The sequence below is a fragment of the Microcaecilia unicolor genome, chromosome 3 (assembly GCF_901765095.1).
Source record: "Microcaecilia unicolor chromosome 3, aMicUni1.1, whole genome shotgun sequence".
Taxonomy (NCBI): domain Eukaryota; kingdom Metazoa; phylum Chordata; class Amphibia; order Gymnophiona; family Siphonopidae; genus Microcaecilia; species Microcaecilia unicolor.
The window spans coordinates 401,762,361-401,776,813 of record NC_044033.1 but is presented as its reverse complement, the minus strand read 5'-3'; the positions used below and the strand labels follow the sequence as shown (position 1 = coordinate 401,776,813).

Genomic DNA, 14,453 nt, shown 5'->3' with positions numbered 1-14,453 from the left:
TATCGAGTCTTTTTTTCATCAATAAAAATAAGTGTTTTTAAGATCCATCTCTCCAGGCTTTGCATTCCCGTGGTCAAACATCCCACTTTTGCCTATACCTGTGTTCTTCCGTGGGGCGTTCGAGTTCTCCGCAAGCTTGCGGATTCTTTTGAACACTCTTCTTATTTAGACCAGCTGATCGAAACTGAACCACAAATGATTGCTTCTTGACTAATTAATGTACCCAATTCAGAGAGATTTGAAGTCACCAGAGTAGGACTAGTAGAGTTAATAGGTTATAAAGGAAAAGTAGCTCTAAGTTTAGTAAACTTAGAAAAAGGTTAGCATAGTGGACTGTATGGAAAGTTTACTACTTACAGGGAGACCATCTTGTGAATTTTCTACAAACAGGCCCTATCAGCAAAAAATAAACATAACTCAAAACACTAGCAGAAGTGTAAGTGGGCTCCCTTTTTTGAAAAAACAAAATTACAGTTTAATACATTGGTTTCTATGTTTATTCAAGAACGTGGCAAAGCACAGATCAGGTGAGGCATTGGACGGGTTGCAAGCCCAATTGCAGGCATAAGGTCCACATCGGTTACACCAGGGGGAAGACAGATGGTGAACTTCTGCAGAAGGCTGATAAAGAAAAGGAAAAGCTCCATTTTGGCAAGAGTCTCACCCGCACAGACTCTCCGACCTGGAACAAAATACAAGACTGAGTTCAGATGTTGAAAAAACCGTGTTTTTATTATGTACATTGTAGTGAAAAATAAAATACATGAGTAGATCTAGATCATTATTACAGAAAGCATTAAAAAGCTTTTTGTCGTGAATTCAATAAGGAGCCCTTTTACTAATGCTTATCATGCACTAACAGACATTAGCATGCACTAAGAGCCATGTAGGTCATAGGTATAAAATAGGACACAGCATTTAGCATTTGCTAAGCTTTAGTAAAAGGGCCTCTAAGGCTTTATTCCCAGTTTATCTGTGGGATAAAAGCTTAGTTTAATTGTACACTATAAATATGTATCCTCTCTTTACCTGTCCATGGGGATTTCTGATACACTGCGACGCATGCCTACAGCCTAACCCCGATGGTGAGGAAACCCTTGGACAAACCGATGAGAGCACCAGAAAGCACCATACGGAACTGCACACAGCTGATTAATAGCGAATGAAGGTGACACGAACAGCTGACCACTCCGCCGACATCCTTCCTAAAACAACCGACCGCCGCCAACCCAAACGGTCCGAATCGCCTAACATCCCATGACCCCGATCCAGAGATCTTACTGCAAGTATATGCTCTCTTTGTAAACTCTTTTCACACTTCCCGTGGATGGGACAGGGCGCAACAGAACCGTGACCCGCAATAGCCAAAATAATTGCTTGCTTCACTTTGCTTTGCTTTGGCTGCACATACTACTTTTAGCTCGATTTAAAAGTTTATGCCCTGCACTGCTTGCTTGAATAGAAGGCTTTAATTGCTTTCAGCTCGATCTGGGAGTTTATACTTTGCATTGCTTACTTTGAATGGAAGACTTTATTTAATTTAATTGCTTTCAGCTCAATCTGAAAGTTTATGCCCTGCATTGTTTGCTTTGAATAGAGAGCTCTAATTGCTCTCAGTTCGATCTGGGAGTCTATTCTCTGCTTTGCTTGCTTTACCTAGAAGGCTTTAATTGCTTTCAGCTCGATCTAAAAGTTTATACTCTGCATTGCTTGCTTAAAATATAAGGCTTTAATTGCTTTTAGCTCGAATTAAAAGTTTACACTCTGCATTGCTTGCTTTAAATAGAAGGCTTTAATTGAATGCACCGCTTTCAACTTGGATTTAAAAGTTTATACTATGCTTTACTTACTTGAATGCTAACCAGCTGAATATTTACCACAGTGCCTAAACACAGATATGAATATCAGTAAAACACTCCTAACCATTCATTGTCTCACCCTACTCTTACACGCAAACACAACCCACAACCCAGATAACAACAACCCCATAACTCACAAATCACACAGCACTCACATACACACAATGCCCACCTGAAAGAACATCCATAATAACCTACCCACAATACACCAACCCTACGCACAACCTACCAACAACTCACCATACCAAAGACACAACAACCAACCAAAAGGAAAAATCTCTGAACATGAACACCACCAACAAAAAGATGAAAACAACAACAACAACAACAATAACAAATTCAACCACCGAAGAAACAGACAACTAATAAAAATAAACACATCGAACCCCCTCCACAGACCCATATCGCTCAATCCAACTAGGATACATCAATGCAAGATCAGCAGTAAGCAACTCAGTAGATATACTAGACTGGATCACCACAGATAATTTAGACCTTCTATTTATTACAGAAACCTGGTTCCATAGACCCACAGACCCCGCCATCTTAATAACATGCCCACCAGAATACAAAATCACCCACTGGACAAGGAGTGGAAAAAGAGGGGGCGGAATAGCCATAATTTACAAATCCGAATTCACCATCACAACCACGGGTGAATCTACCTCACCACAACTTGAAATTGCATCGACAAGAATTAATCACCCAAACCTCATAGGAGACCTTAATGCAATCCTATTCTACAGACCACCAGGAAAATGGCAAGACTCCCAAACACAACTCATGGACTTCATCTCGAACACATGTGTATCTGCCACAAACATCCTCATAATAGGAGACATCAACCTACACCTTGAAGATGACACCTCAACAGGCACACGAGAATGCAAAGAATTCCTAAAACTCTGGGATCTGCACGCACCCAACACGCAACCAACACACAAAAAAGGACACACACTGGACATCATAACACACAAGTTTGACCCGGACTCAACTATCACACTTACTGAAACAAGATGGACACCTACATCATGGTCAGACCACCATAAAGCAAATGTCTCTCTCTACTGGCAAAAAACACACATAAACACAATCAATAAACATGAGCGAACAACATACACCACGAGAGGAAAAATAGACCCCACAACATTTTGGCAACAGATCTACCAGAACGAATGGTCAACCAATGCTGACACCATCCAATTCCTCCAAGAATGGGACAATTTATGTGCAACAACATTAGACAAAATCGCCCCAATCCAAACCAGAACATCACACAGAAAAAAACCAAACCCATGGTTCACCGAAGAGCTGAAAAACTTAAAACACAAGTCAGGAAACTAGAACGTGCATGGAATAAAAAAAGAGATGAACAAACACTAAATGCCTGGAAACTACTTCGGAGGAAATACAAATATACCATAAAACAGACTAAAAGACTACACTACAAGACAATAATAGGACCAAACTACAAAGACACACATAAACTCTTCTACCTTGTGAACAAACTGTTAGACATCACACCAGTTACAAACAACAGCAAAGATATACCAGACGTAGACAACCTTGCAAAATACTTCAAGGAGAAAATTATACAATTACGACTCAAAATATCTGCCAGCCATATTGAATACGCCACACTCCTAGATTGTCTAGACCCAGAAGACGGAATATACCCAGCAGACAGAACCTGGACCGAATTCGAACTACTATCAGAAGACCTCATCTCTGATACACTTAAAAGATATGCCAAATCCCACTGCAAACTAGACATATGCCCAAATAACCTCATGAAATCAGCTCCTCAACAATTCATAACAGACCTAACGAACCACATAAACTTCATGCTACAAAACGGACTTTTCCCAAAAGAAAAAGGAAACATTTTACTCACTCCAATACCCAAAGACACAAAGAAAAGTGCAAGAGAAATAACCAACTACAGACCAGTAGCATCCATACCACTAACAACCAAAATAACCGAAGGAATGGTAACTAAACAACTCACCAACTATCTAAACAAATACTAAATACTACATAATGCCCAATCAGGATTCTGATCGAATCACAGCACAGAAACAGTATTAATTACCCTCATGACTAAATTCAAACAAATGATTGCAACCGGCGACAATATACTCCTCCTACAATTTGACATGTCAAGTGCCTTCGACATGGTTGACCACAGAATCCTATTACACATACTTGAATATTTTGGCATTGGAGGGAATGTCAGAAACTGGTTTAAGGGGTTCCTAACCAAACGTTCATACCAAGTCACATCAAATTCAACCACGTCTGCCGCATGGACACCTGAATGTGGAGTACCACAAGGATCACCTCTCTCACCAACCATCTTCAACCTAATGATGATCCCCTTGGCAAAACTCCTATCAAACCATAACCTCAACCCATATATATACGCCGATGATGTAACAATATACATCCCTTTCAAGCAAGACATCAAAGAAATCTTCAATGAAATCAACCAAAGTCTACACATCATGAACACCTGGGCAGATGCATTTCATCTGAAACTAAATGCAGAAAAAACTCAGTGCCTGATACTTACTTCCCAATACAACATGAAGGAATTTACCGCTATAAATACACCAAAACTAAACCTTCCAATCTCAGAAACGTTAAAAATCCTTGGAGTTACTATCGACCGCCACCTAACACTCGAAACCCATGCAAACAACACAACCAAAAAAATGTTCTACTGCATGTGGAAACTGAAAAGAATAAGACCATTCTTCCCAAGATCCGTCTTTTGCAGCCTAGTGCAATCCCTTGTACTCAGCCATCTGGATTACTGCAACTCACTGTACGCAGGCTGCAAAGAGCAAATCCTGAGGAAACTTCAAACAGCCCAGAATACGGCAGCCAGACTCATCTTCGGAAAACCGAAATATGAAAGTGCAAAACCCTTACGAGAGAAGCTGCACTGGCTCCCACTCAAGGAACGCATTGCTTTTAAGGTATGCACATTAGTCCACAAAATCATTCACGGCGAAGCCCCAGCCTACATGTCTGAGTTAATCGACTTACCACCCAGAAACGCTAAAAGATCAAACCGAACTTTCCTCAACCTCCACTTCCCTAACTGCAAGGGCCTGAAATACAAGGCGCTGCACGCATCAACCTTTTCTTACATGAGCACGCAGTTCTGGAATACACTGCCGCGCAACCTGAAAATGATCTACGAACAAACCAACTTCCGCAAATTATTGAAAACACATCTTTTTGATAAAATTTACGGAAAGAACCAAAACACATAAAATCCACACTCACTGTTCAGTAATATATCAACACATCCACTTATGAATTCTCAATCCTGAAATCTCACCACACTCATACCTTTACTCACAGAAAAATGTATACCATATGTTTTTTGTCATTATATATTGCCCTTTAGTTTCCCGTTGTTTCCTTCCAATGTTTCAATGTTCTTTTCCATTGATATATTCCTTAACGATACTTTGATTTTGTCTCATATAACTCTTCACAATGTAATCCATAACCGAATTGTAACAAACTGTATCTCCATTATTCATAATGTATTGTAAGCCACACTGAGCCCGCAAAAAGGTGGGAAAATGTGGGATACAAATGCAATAAATAAATAAATTACTATTTACCTTTTCTAATTTAGCTATATCTTTTTTTTTAGATGTGGCAATCAAAACTGCACATTAATAGGTGCTGTCTCAACATGGAATGATACAGGGGCATTATGGTATTTGTTTTATTCTGTACTAATAATTGCTAACACTGGGGCCCTTTTACTAAGCTGCGCAAAAAGGTGGCCTGCACTATGACTAGCATGCAAAGGCCACTTTTAGTGTGGCTGTAAAACAGTTGCATTTCCATTTTTACTATTAATGGCCAGGCACTAGTTTCACAATTAACACATGACCATTAGCATGTGAGCCCTTACTGGCACCTAGTTAGTAGGCGGAATGGGCTCATGCACCATCTATGTATTAATCGGTTAGTGCACAGCAATGTAGCTGTGCTAACAGATTAATGCTGGGTACACCTACTCTCTGCCACTAAACACGTGTGGGAAGCATGCACAGAGGCCAGAACTACTGCAGGACACCTGAGTGCAATATGTGGTAGTGTATTTTGGCACATGGGAAGCACACGTTAGTGCTCACTGCTGCTTAGAAAAAAGGGTCTCATTGTTTGATTTTCTGACCATTGACACATATTGAGCAGATAATTTCAATGTAGTGTCCATGATGAGACTTAGATCCTTGTTTTGGGTGATGTGGAACCTAGCACTGCATAGCTGTAATTTGAGTTATTCTTTCTAATGTGCATCACTTTGTACTTGTCCACATTAAATTTCATCTGCCTTCTGGATGCCAAGTCTTCCAAGATCCTCCTGCAATTTCTCACATTTTCTATGTAATTTAACAACTTGAATTATTTGGTGTCATCTGCAAATTTGTTTACTTCACTCATCATTCCCATTTTTAGATAATTTATAAAAATGTTAAAACGCACCAGTCCCAGTACAGATCCATGTGATACTCCATTAGCTTAGCTGTCTTCCTCCACTGAAAGAATTGACCATTTAAACCTGTTCTTTGTTTTCTGTCTTTTAACCAGTTCTCAATCCAGAACAGGACATTCCCTCATCCGATGACTTTTTAATTTCATCAGAAGCTTCTCATGAGGGATTTTTTCAAATGCTTTCTGAAAGTCCAAATGCACTATGGACTCTTTCTACTAAACTGCAGGAAAACATGGCCTTAGCATGCCCTAACGCAGGTCTTTCCTGTGTGTTAAGGTCTTTTTTAGTGCAGCTGGAAAATGGCCGATTTTCCATTTTCTGAATTAATGGCCATGCACTAAGACCTAGGCAAACCCATTAAGGGGAGGCCGTATACAAATAGGCTGAAGGCTAGGGAAGACAGAGAAGGGAGAGGGGGTTTGGGTTAGCAAGGTAAATGAGTACAGACAGAATGCAGAACAATCAGGGTGAGGAAAGGGTTAAGGAAAATATGGGAGGAGCGTGAAAGGGAGTTTGAAAAGCAAGAAAGAAATGAAGGTAGTGGCAGTTGGAGATTAATGAGCATAGGGAGAGCAGCGCTGACCCAGCCCAGACAACCTATGGCCAGAGCGGTAGTTGTCGTGGCCGGGAGTTACACTATGTTCAGTTATACATTGCCAGTGCCGGGTACACAGCATCTGAGCAGGTAACAGTTATAAGTTTGATGTTAAATGTTTGGAATAATGTTGAAATGTAATTAAAGAAAGATATGCCTGCATGTTAGCGGGAATATGACAGAATGAATGGTGACACAGCTTGTCTCCCAGCTTGGACGGTCGAGAGGCCCAGATCATCGGGTGTTATTTAAGAAGTATAGGTGCATCCTTCTACGGGATAAGCCCAAAGAACAACGAGTGCTCAGAGAGAAAGCACAGAGAGGAGATACAGGGTGCTTGGATGGCCCACCTGTTGGGTAATAACAAATAGCAGTTGTTAAAAGGCTGTTTAAAAGTAAGAAAACAGAGAGTATGGTTAAATGGTCAGTATTCTAAGTAGAGGTGGGTTCCCCAGTGGTCTTTGCTGGGACCGCTGCTCTTTAATGTATTTCCTTTGTAGCACTCCATGGTACGACCCAACCTTGAATATTGTGTGCTATTTTGGTCACTGTATGTCAAAAAAGATATAGCAGAATTAGGAAAGGTACAGAGAAGTGTGATGAAAATGATAACGGGGATGGGATGACTTCCCTATGAGGAAAGGTTAAAGAGGCTAGGGATCTTCAGCTTGGAGAAGGATGACTGAAGAGAGATATGATGGCATTTTATAAAATACTGAATGGACTGGAAATGATAGATGTGAATTGCTTGTTTACTCTTTCCAGAAATAAAAGGAAAAGGGGCATGCAATGAAGCTACTAAGTAGTAAATTTAGAACAAATCAGAGAAAATATTTCTTCACTCAATGTGCAATTAAATTCTTGAATTCATTACCATCAAATGTGGTAAAACTAATTAGCTTAGCAGGGTTTTTTTTAAAGGTTTGGATAAATTCCTTTAAAAAACTCCATAAGGCATTATTATGATGGACTTGGGAATATTCACTGCTTTTTTCTAGGATACTGTCAACTAGCGATGGCACTTGTTCTACTATAACTTGGTACATATACCTCACAAAAACTCAGTAGAACTCATGCGTATGTAATTAGCATAGCATACCATTATTTTTAATAGGGAAGTCTCATAGGTCGCGGGGGTTTAATTGCAGTTCTCGTGTATCCCCCTATTTCGCGACAATTGTAATCATCGACTTGCCCTACCACCTTCCTTGGTTGCCTGTTTATCTCTTCTTTTATTTTTTATTTATGTTTATTTTTGTTTTTGTTGCTCTTCTATGAATACCAAAGGTATGACTATGCCTGATATTGCAAAAACTCAGTAGAACTCATGCGTATGTAATTAGCATAGCATACCCTTATTTTTAATAGGGAAGTCTCATAGGTCATGGGGGTTTAGTTGCAGTTCTCGTGTATCCCCCTATTTCACGACAATTGTAATCATCAACTTGCTCTACCACCTTCCTTGGTTGCAATATCAAGCATAGTCATACCTTTGGTATTCGTAGAAGAGCAACAAAAACAAAAATAAACATAAATAAAAAATAAAAATAGAGATAAACAGGCAACCAAGGAAGGTGGTAGGGCAAGTCGATGATTACAATTGTCACGAAATAGGGGGATACACGAGAACTGCAATTAAACCCCTTCGACCTATGAGACTTCCCTATTAAAAATAATGGTATGCTATGCTAATTACATACGCATGAGTTCTACTGAGTTTTTCTAGGATAAGCAGCATAAAATTTGTTTTACTATTTCAGTGAAAAAGGCACAAAATCAAGCCATTGGGATGTAGGAGGAGCCAGTATTGTTAGTAGACTGGCCACAAAGACATCCCAGCAGAGCTGTGGGGCACCCTACAGGGCACTGCAATGGACTTCACACAAAAGGTCCAAGGTACAATTCTCACCGTTACCCCATTATATTGTATGACGAGCCTTTCAAAACCACCAAAACTCTACTGTACCCAACTGTACACCACTACAACAGCCCTTATGCCTGTAAGTGTCACCTATATGTTATGTTATGTTATATATTGGGATTTATTAACCGCCTTTATGAACAGATTTACCCAAGGTGGTGTACAGCATGTATGGTTTAACATAAAATTTACAATTTTGTTAACATTGTAGGAGGAGTGGCCTAGTGGTTAGGGTGGTGGACTCTGGTCCTGGGGAACAGGGGAACTGAGTTTGATTCCCACTTCAGGCACGGGCAGCTCCTTGTGACTCTGGGCAAGTCACTTAATCCTCCATTCCCCAGGTACAAATAAGTACCTGTATATGTAAGCCGCATTGAGCCTGCTATGAGTGGGAAAGCGCGGGGTACAAATGTAACAAAAAAATAAACATAAAAGAAATGAGGTAAACTAGGAAATATGATGTCAGTGTAATACAAACAATACCATAATAGATGGCATGGAAGAATATTAAAATAACATAGATATAATACCAATGAAACATCTAATAAGCATGTATTAGAACATTCAAATGACATAGATATGATGTTAATGCTTTTCTATCTAGACAAGGGGCCAAATGCAGATATATAGATGGGGACAAGATGGGTAGTATAGAGTCAGTATGTTGTTATAGTAGGTTTTTGATGGGTTTTGCAAGGCTCACACTTTCCACCACAATTGATACAGTTAGAGTGGGTTATGGGCCCGAGTCCCCTTCTCTACAGTGCTCTGTCTACACTGACCATCTTACTGATGGTTTTGTAGCCCATTCCAGCCTTGTGCAGGTGTATGATCTTGTCCCTGACATCCTTAGACAGCTCCTTGCTCTTGGCCATTTTGTAGAGGTTAGAGTCTGACTGATTCACTGAGTCTGTGGACAGGTGTCTTTCATACAGGTGACCATTGCCGACAGCTGTCTGTCATGCAGGTAACGAGTTGATTTGGAGCATCTACCTGGTCTGTAGGGGCCAGATCTCTTACTGGTTGGTGGGGGATCAAATACTTATTTCCCTCTGCAGAATGCAAATAAATTCATATACTTTCCACAATGTGATTTTCCGGATTTAATTTGTGATGTGCTATCTCTCACTGTTACCAATAACCTACCCTTCAATTATGGGCTGCTCATGTCTTTGTCAGTGGGCAAACTTACAAAATCAGCAAGGGATCAAATACTTATTTCCACCACTGTACCTACCCCCCCAGGGACCTGCATACTGCCCTCCCCCCAGAGGAATGGCCAAATTTCAAGGGAGTGGAGGAGTGGCCTAGTGGTTAGAGCACCGGTCTTGCAATCCAGAGGTAGCCAGTTCAAATCCCACTGCTGCTGCTTGTAATCCAAAATCCAAATAAATAAAGGGGGTGTCAGAGGCATATAATCAGACAGCAGATAATCACAGTACTGAAACAGTACTAGTTACTCTCATGAATAAATTCAAACAAATGATTGCAACTGGCAAGAACATACTACTTCTACAATTTGACATGTCTAGCGCCTTCAACATGGTTGATCATGGAATACTATTACATATCCTCAAGTATTTCGGAATTGGAGGCAACGTTCTCAATTGGTTCAAGGGATTCCTAACCACACGATCATACCAAGTGACATCTAATTCAACTACATCAGCCACATGGATACCTGAATGCAGAGTTCCACAGTGATCCCCCCTCTCACCGACCTTTTTCAACTTAATGATGATACCCTTGGCCAAACTACTATCAAACCAAAACCTCAACCCATACATATACGCAAGATTTAAAGGAAATTTCCAATGACATCAACCAAAGCCTACATATCATGCATTCATGGGCAGATGCATTTCAGCTGAAACTCAATGCAGAAAAAACCCAATGCCTAATACTCACCTCTCAACATAACACAAACAAATTCACCACCATTAACACACCAAAACTGAATCTTCCAATTTTGGACACCCTAAAAATTCTTGGAGTTACCATTGATCGACACCTAACACTTGAGAGTCATGCGAAAAACACAACCAAGAAGATGTTCCACTCAATGTGGAAATTAAAAAGAGTTAGACCTTTCTTCCCAAGGACCGTCTTCCGCAATCTGGTACAATCAATGGTACTTAGTCATCTAGACTACTGCAACACACTCTACGCTGGCTGCAAAGAGCAAATAATCAAGAAACTTCAGACAGTTCAGAACACTGCAGCTAGATTCATATTCAGTAAAACAAAATATGAAAGTGCTAAACCCCTACGAGAAAAGCTACACTGGCTCTCACTTAAAGAACGCATCTCATTCAAAATATGTACTATAGTTCACAAAATCATTCACGGAGATGCCCCAGCCTACATGTCAGACCTGATAGACTTACCACCCAGGAATGCCAAAAAATCATCCTGCACATTCCTCAATCTTCACTTCCCCAACTGTAAAGGTCTAAAATACAAACTAACGCATGCGTCAATCTTTTCCTACTGGATCACACAATTCTGGAACGCGCTGCCGCGTAGCTTAAAAACGATCTTTGAACTAACTAACTTCCGCAAACTACTGAAGACCCATCTCTTTAACAAGGCATACCACAATGATCAACAAATGTGAACTCCTACACATATATCCAGAATTGTCTTATAATATTTGCTTGTTATACTACTAACATGTTTTATCATTATCATGTTACCCAAGATCCTTCTGTAAGACCAAATGTCTATTCTCTTATATATCTCCACCATTCATGATGTATTGTAAGCCACATTGAGCCTGCAAAGAAGTGGGAAAATGTGGGATACAAATGCAATAAATAAAATAAAATAAATAGCAGGCATGGGCGTCCTTCTCACAGAAAAATCCAGGCATGGATGTCCTCATAAACATCCACATTTTGGACATCTAAGATGGAGGCATATCGAAGGAGGTCCTTCACCCATACTCTAAAAAAAAAAAGACAAAACTTTTTAAAAGTTGTTTTTCTCAGGGTGGGAGGTGGTTAGTGACCACTGGGGGAGTCAGGGGAGGTCATCTGGTCATTTAGGGCACATTTTTGTGGCTTGGTCGTAAAAAAAAAAGGTCCAAGTCGGCCAATTGTTCGTCAGGGATGCCCTTCTTTTTTCCATTATCACTTGAGGATACCCCTCTGTTAGGCACGCCCCAGTCCCGCCTTTGCTACGCCTCCGACAGGCCCCCGGGAACTTTGGTCGTCCCCGTGACGGGAAGAAGTTGGGGACGCCCAAAATTGGCTTTCGATTATGCCGATTTGGGCGACCCTGAGAGAAGGATGCCCATCTCCCATTTTGTGTCGGAAGATGGGCGTCCTTCCCTTTCGAAAATAAGCTAGATAGTAACATAGTAAATGACAGCAGACCTGTATGGTTCATCCAGTCTGCCCAACAAGATAAACTCATTTTACATGGTAGGTGATACTTTATATGTATATCCGAGTTTGATTTGTCCTTGCCTTTCTCAGGGCACAGACCGTACAAGTCTGCCCAGTAGTGTTCTTGTACTAAGTTCTGAAGCTAACATTGAAGCCCCTTAAAATTTATACTCCAGCCCATCCCTATTTATTCAGTCATGATCAGGACACAGACCGTAGAAGTCTGCCTAGCTCTCGTTTTGTTTCCAATTACCGGCATCGCCACCAGGGCCGTGCCAACACAGTAAGCAGGGTAAGCACCACAGGGAGGCGCCGACCTCTGGAGGGTGCCACCACGGTGCTTACCCTCATCACTTACCTCAGCTCCGCGCTGCCCTGGGGGCTTTAAATCTTTTACCTCCGACGGTCGCAGCAGCTGAGCAGCATCAGTGAAGGCGCTGCCGACGTCTCCAGCCTTCCCTTCACGCTCGTTTGTTCCCTCAGTGTCCTGCCCTCACAAGGAAATGACGTCAGAAGAAGGCGGGACACTGAGGGAATGAACGAGCGAGCGCGAAGGGATGGCTGGAGACGTCGGCAGCGCTTTCACTGACGCTGCTCAGCTGCTGTGACCGTGGGAAGTAAAAGATTTAAAGCCCCCAGGGTGGTACAGAGCTGAGATAAGGGAAGGGCAGAGAGGGACGTGGATGGGAGGGCAGGGCCCAGGGAGAGGAGAAATTGCTGGAAATGGAGGGGAGGGGAGAGAGGAAAATTGCTGGATATGGATGGAGGAGGGAAGGGCAGAGAGGGACAAGGATGGACATGGATGGGAGGGCAGGGCCCAGGAAGAGAGGAAAAACTGCTGGAAATGGAGGGGAGGGGAGAGAGGAGAATTGCTGGATATGGATGGAGGAGGAAAGGGCAGAGAGGGACATGGATGGACATGGATGGGAGGGCAGGACCCAGGGAGAGGAGAAATTGCTGGAAATGGAGTGGAGGGGACAGAGGAGAATTGTTGGATATGGATGGAGGAGGGAAGGGCAGAGAGAGACATGGATGGACATGGATGGGATGGCAGGGCCCAGGGAGAGGAGAAATTGCTGGAAATGGAGGGGAGGGGAGAGAGGAGAATTGTTGGATATGGATGGAGGAGGAAAGGGCAGAGAGGGACATGGATGGACATGGATGGGAGGGCTGGGCCCAGGAAGAGAGGGAAAACTGCTGGAAATGGAGGGGAGGGGAGAGAGGAGAATTGCTGGATATGGATGGAGGAGGGGAGGGCAGAGAGGGACATGGATGGACATGGATGGGAGGGCAGGGCCCAGGGAGAGGAGAAATTGCTGGAAATGGAGGGGAGGGGAGAGAGGCAAATTGCTGGATATGGATGGAGGAGGGAAGGGCAGAAAGAGACATGGATGGACGTGGATGGACATAGATGGGAGGACAGGGCCCAAGGAGAGAGGAGAAATTGCTGGAAATGGAGGGGAGGGGAGAGAGGAGAATTGCTGGATATGGATGGAGGAGGGAAGGGCAGAGAGGGACAAGGATGGACATGGATGGGAGGGCAGGGCCCAGGGAGAGAGGAGAAATTGCTGGACATGGAGGGGAGAGAGGAGAATTTTTGGACATGGATGGAGGGGAGGGAAGGGAAGACAGAGGAAGGAGATGCACATGGATGGAAGGGAAAGGAGAGAGAAGAAATGCTGGGCATGGATGGAGGGGAGGGAAGGGAAGGGAAGAGAGAGGAAGGAGATGAGATGAGGGAAAAGGAAGAGAGGAGAAAAACTGCACATGGATGGAGAAAATAGGCAGTAGCTGGACCCACTGGACAGTCAAGTCTGTGGAGGACACAGCTTTTACTTATGGATATAGAGCAAGAAATGAAGAAGAAAGGAGGAAAGTAAAGAAATAAATGGAAAGGAAGCCCTGGAAACGGAGTTAAGAGGACAGATAGCAGCAGAATCAGATACTGGGCCAGCATCATCAGAAAAAGAAAGTCACCAGACAACAAAGGTAGAAAAAAATCATTTTATTTTCATTTTAGTGTTTGGAATATGTCCACTTTGAGAATTTACATCTGCTATCTTATTTTGCAATGTATAGCAATTTGTTTCTAAGAATATTGCTGACAATTCCTGTCAGTGTGGCAAGTGGTGAGCAATCATTTCACAGTTAAAAATCATAAAAA

The 14,453-nt window shown here is 42.1% G+C and overlaps 1 protein-coding gene across 2 annotated transcripts in view; it reads right to left on the bottom strand.

The window, feature by feature from the left end:
* Window positions 1-55: 55 nt before the first annotated feature.
* The window catches only part of LOC115467065 (cytochrome P450 2K4-like), a 153,165-nt gene continuing 138,767 nt past the window's right edge, over window positions 56-14,453 (bottom strand). For both annotated transcript variants that reach the window (XM_030198743.1, XM_030198744.1), the window contains one exon: window positions 56-682. In XM_030198743.1, coding sequence (XP_030054603.1) covers window positions 501-682 — 182 coding nt within the window. In that variant the 3' untranslated portion in view covers window positions 56-500. The remainder of the gene's footprint in view (window positions 683-14,453) is intronic.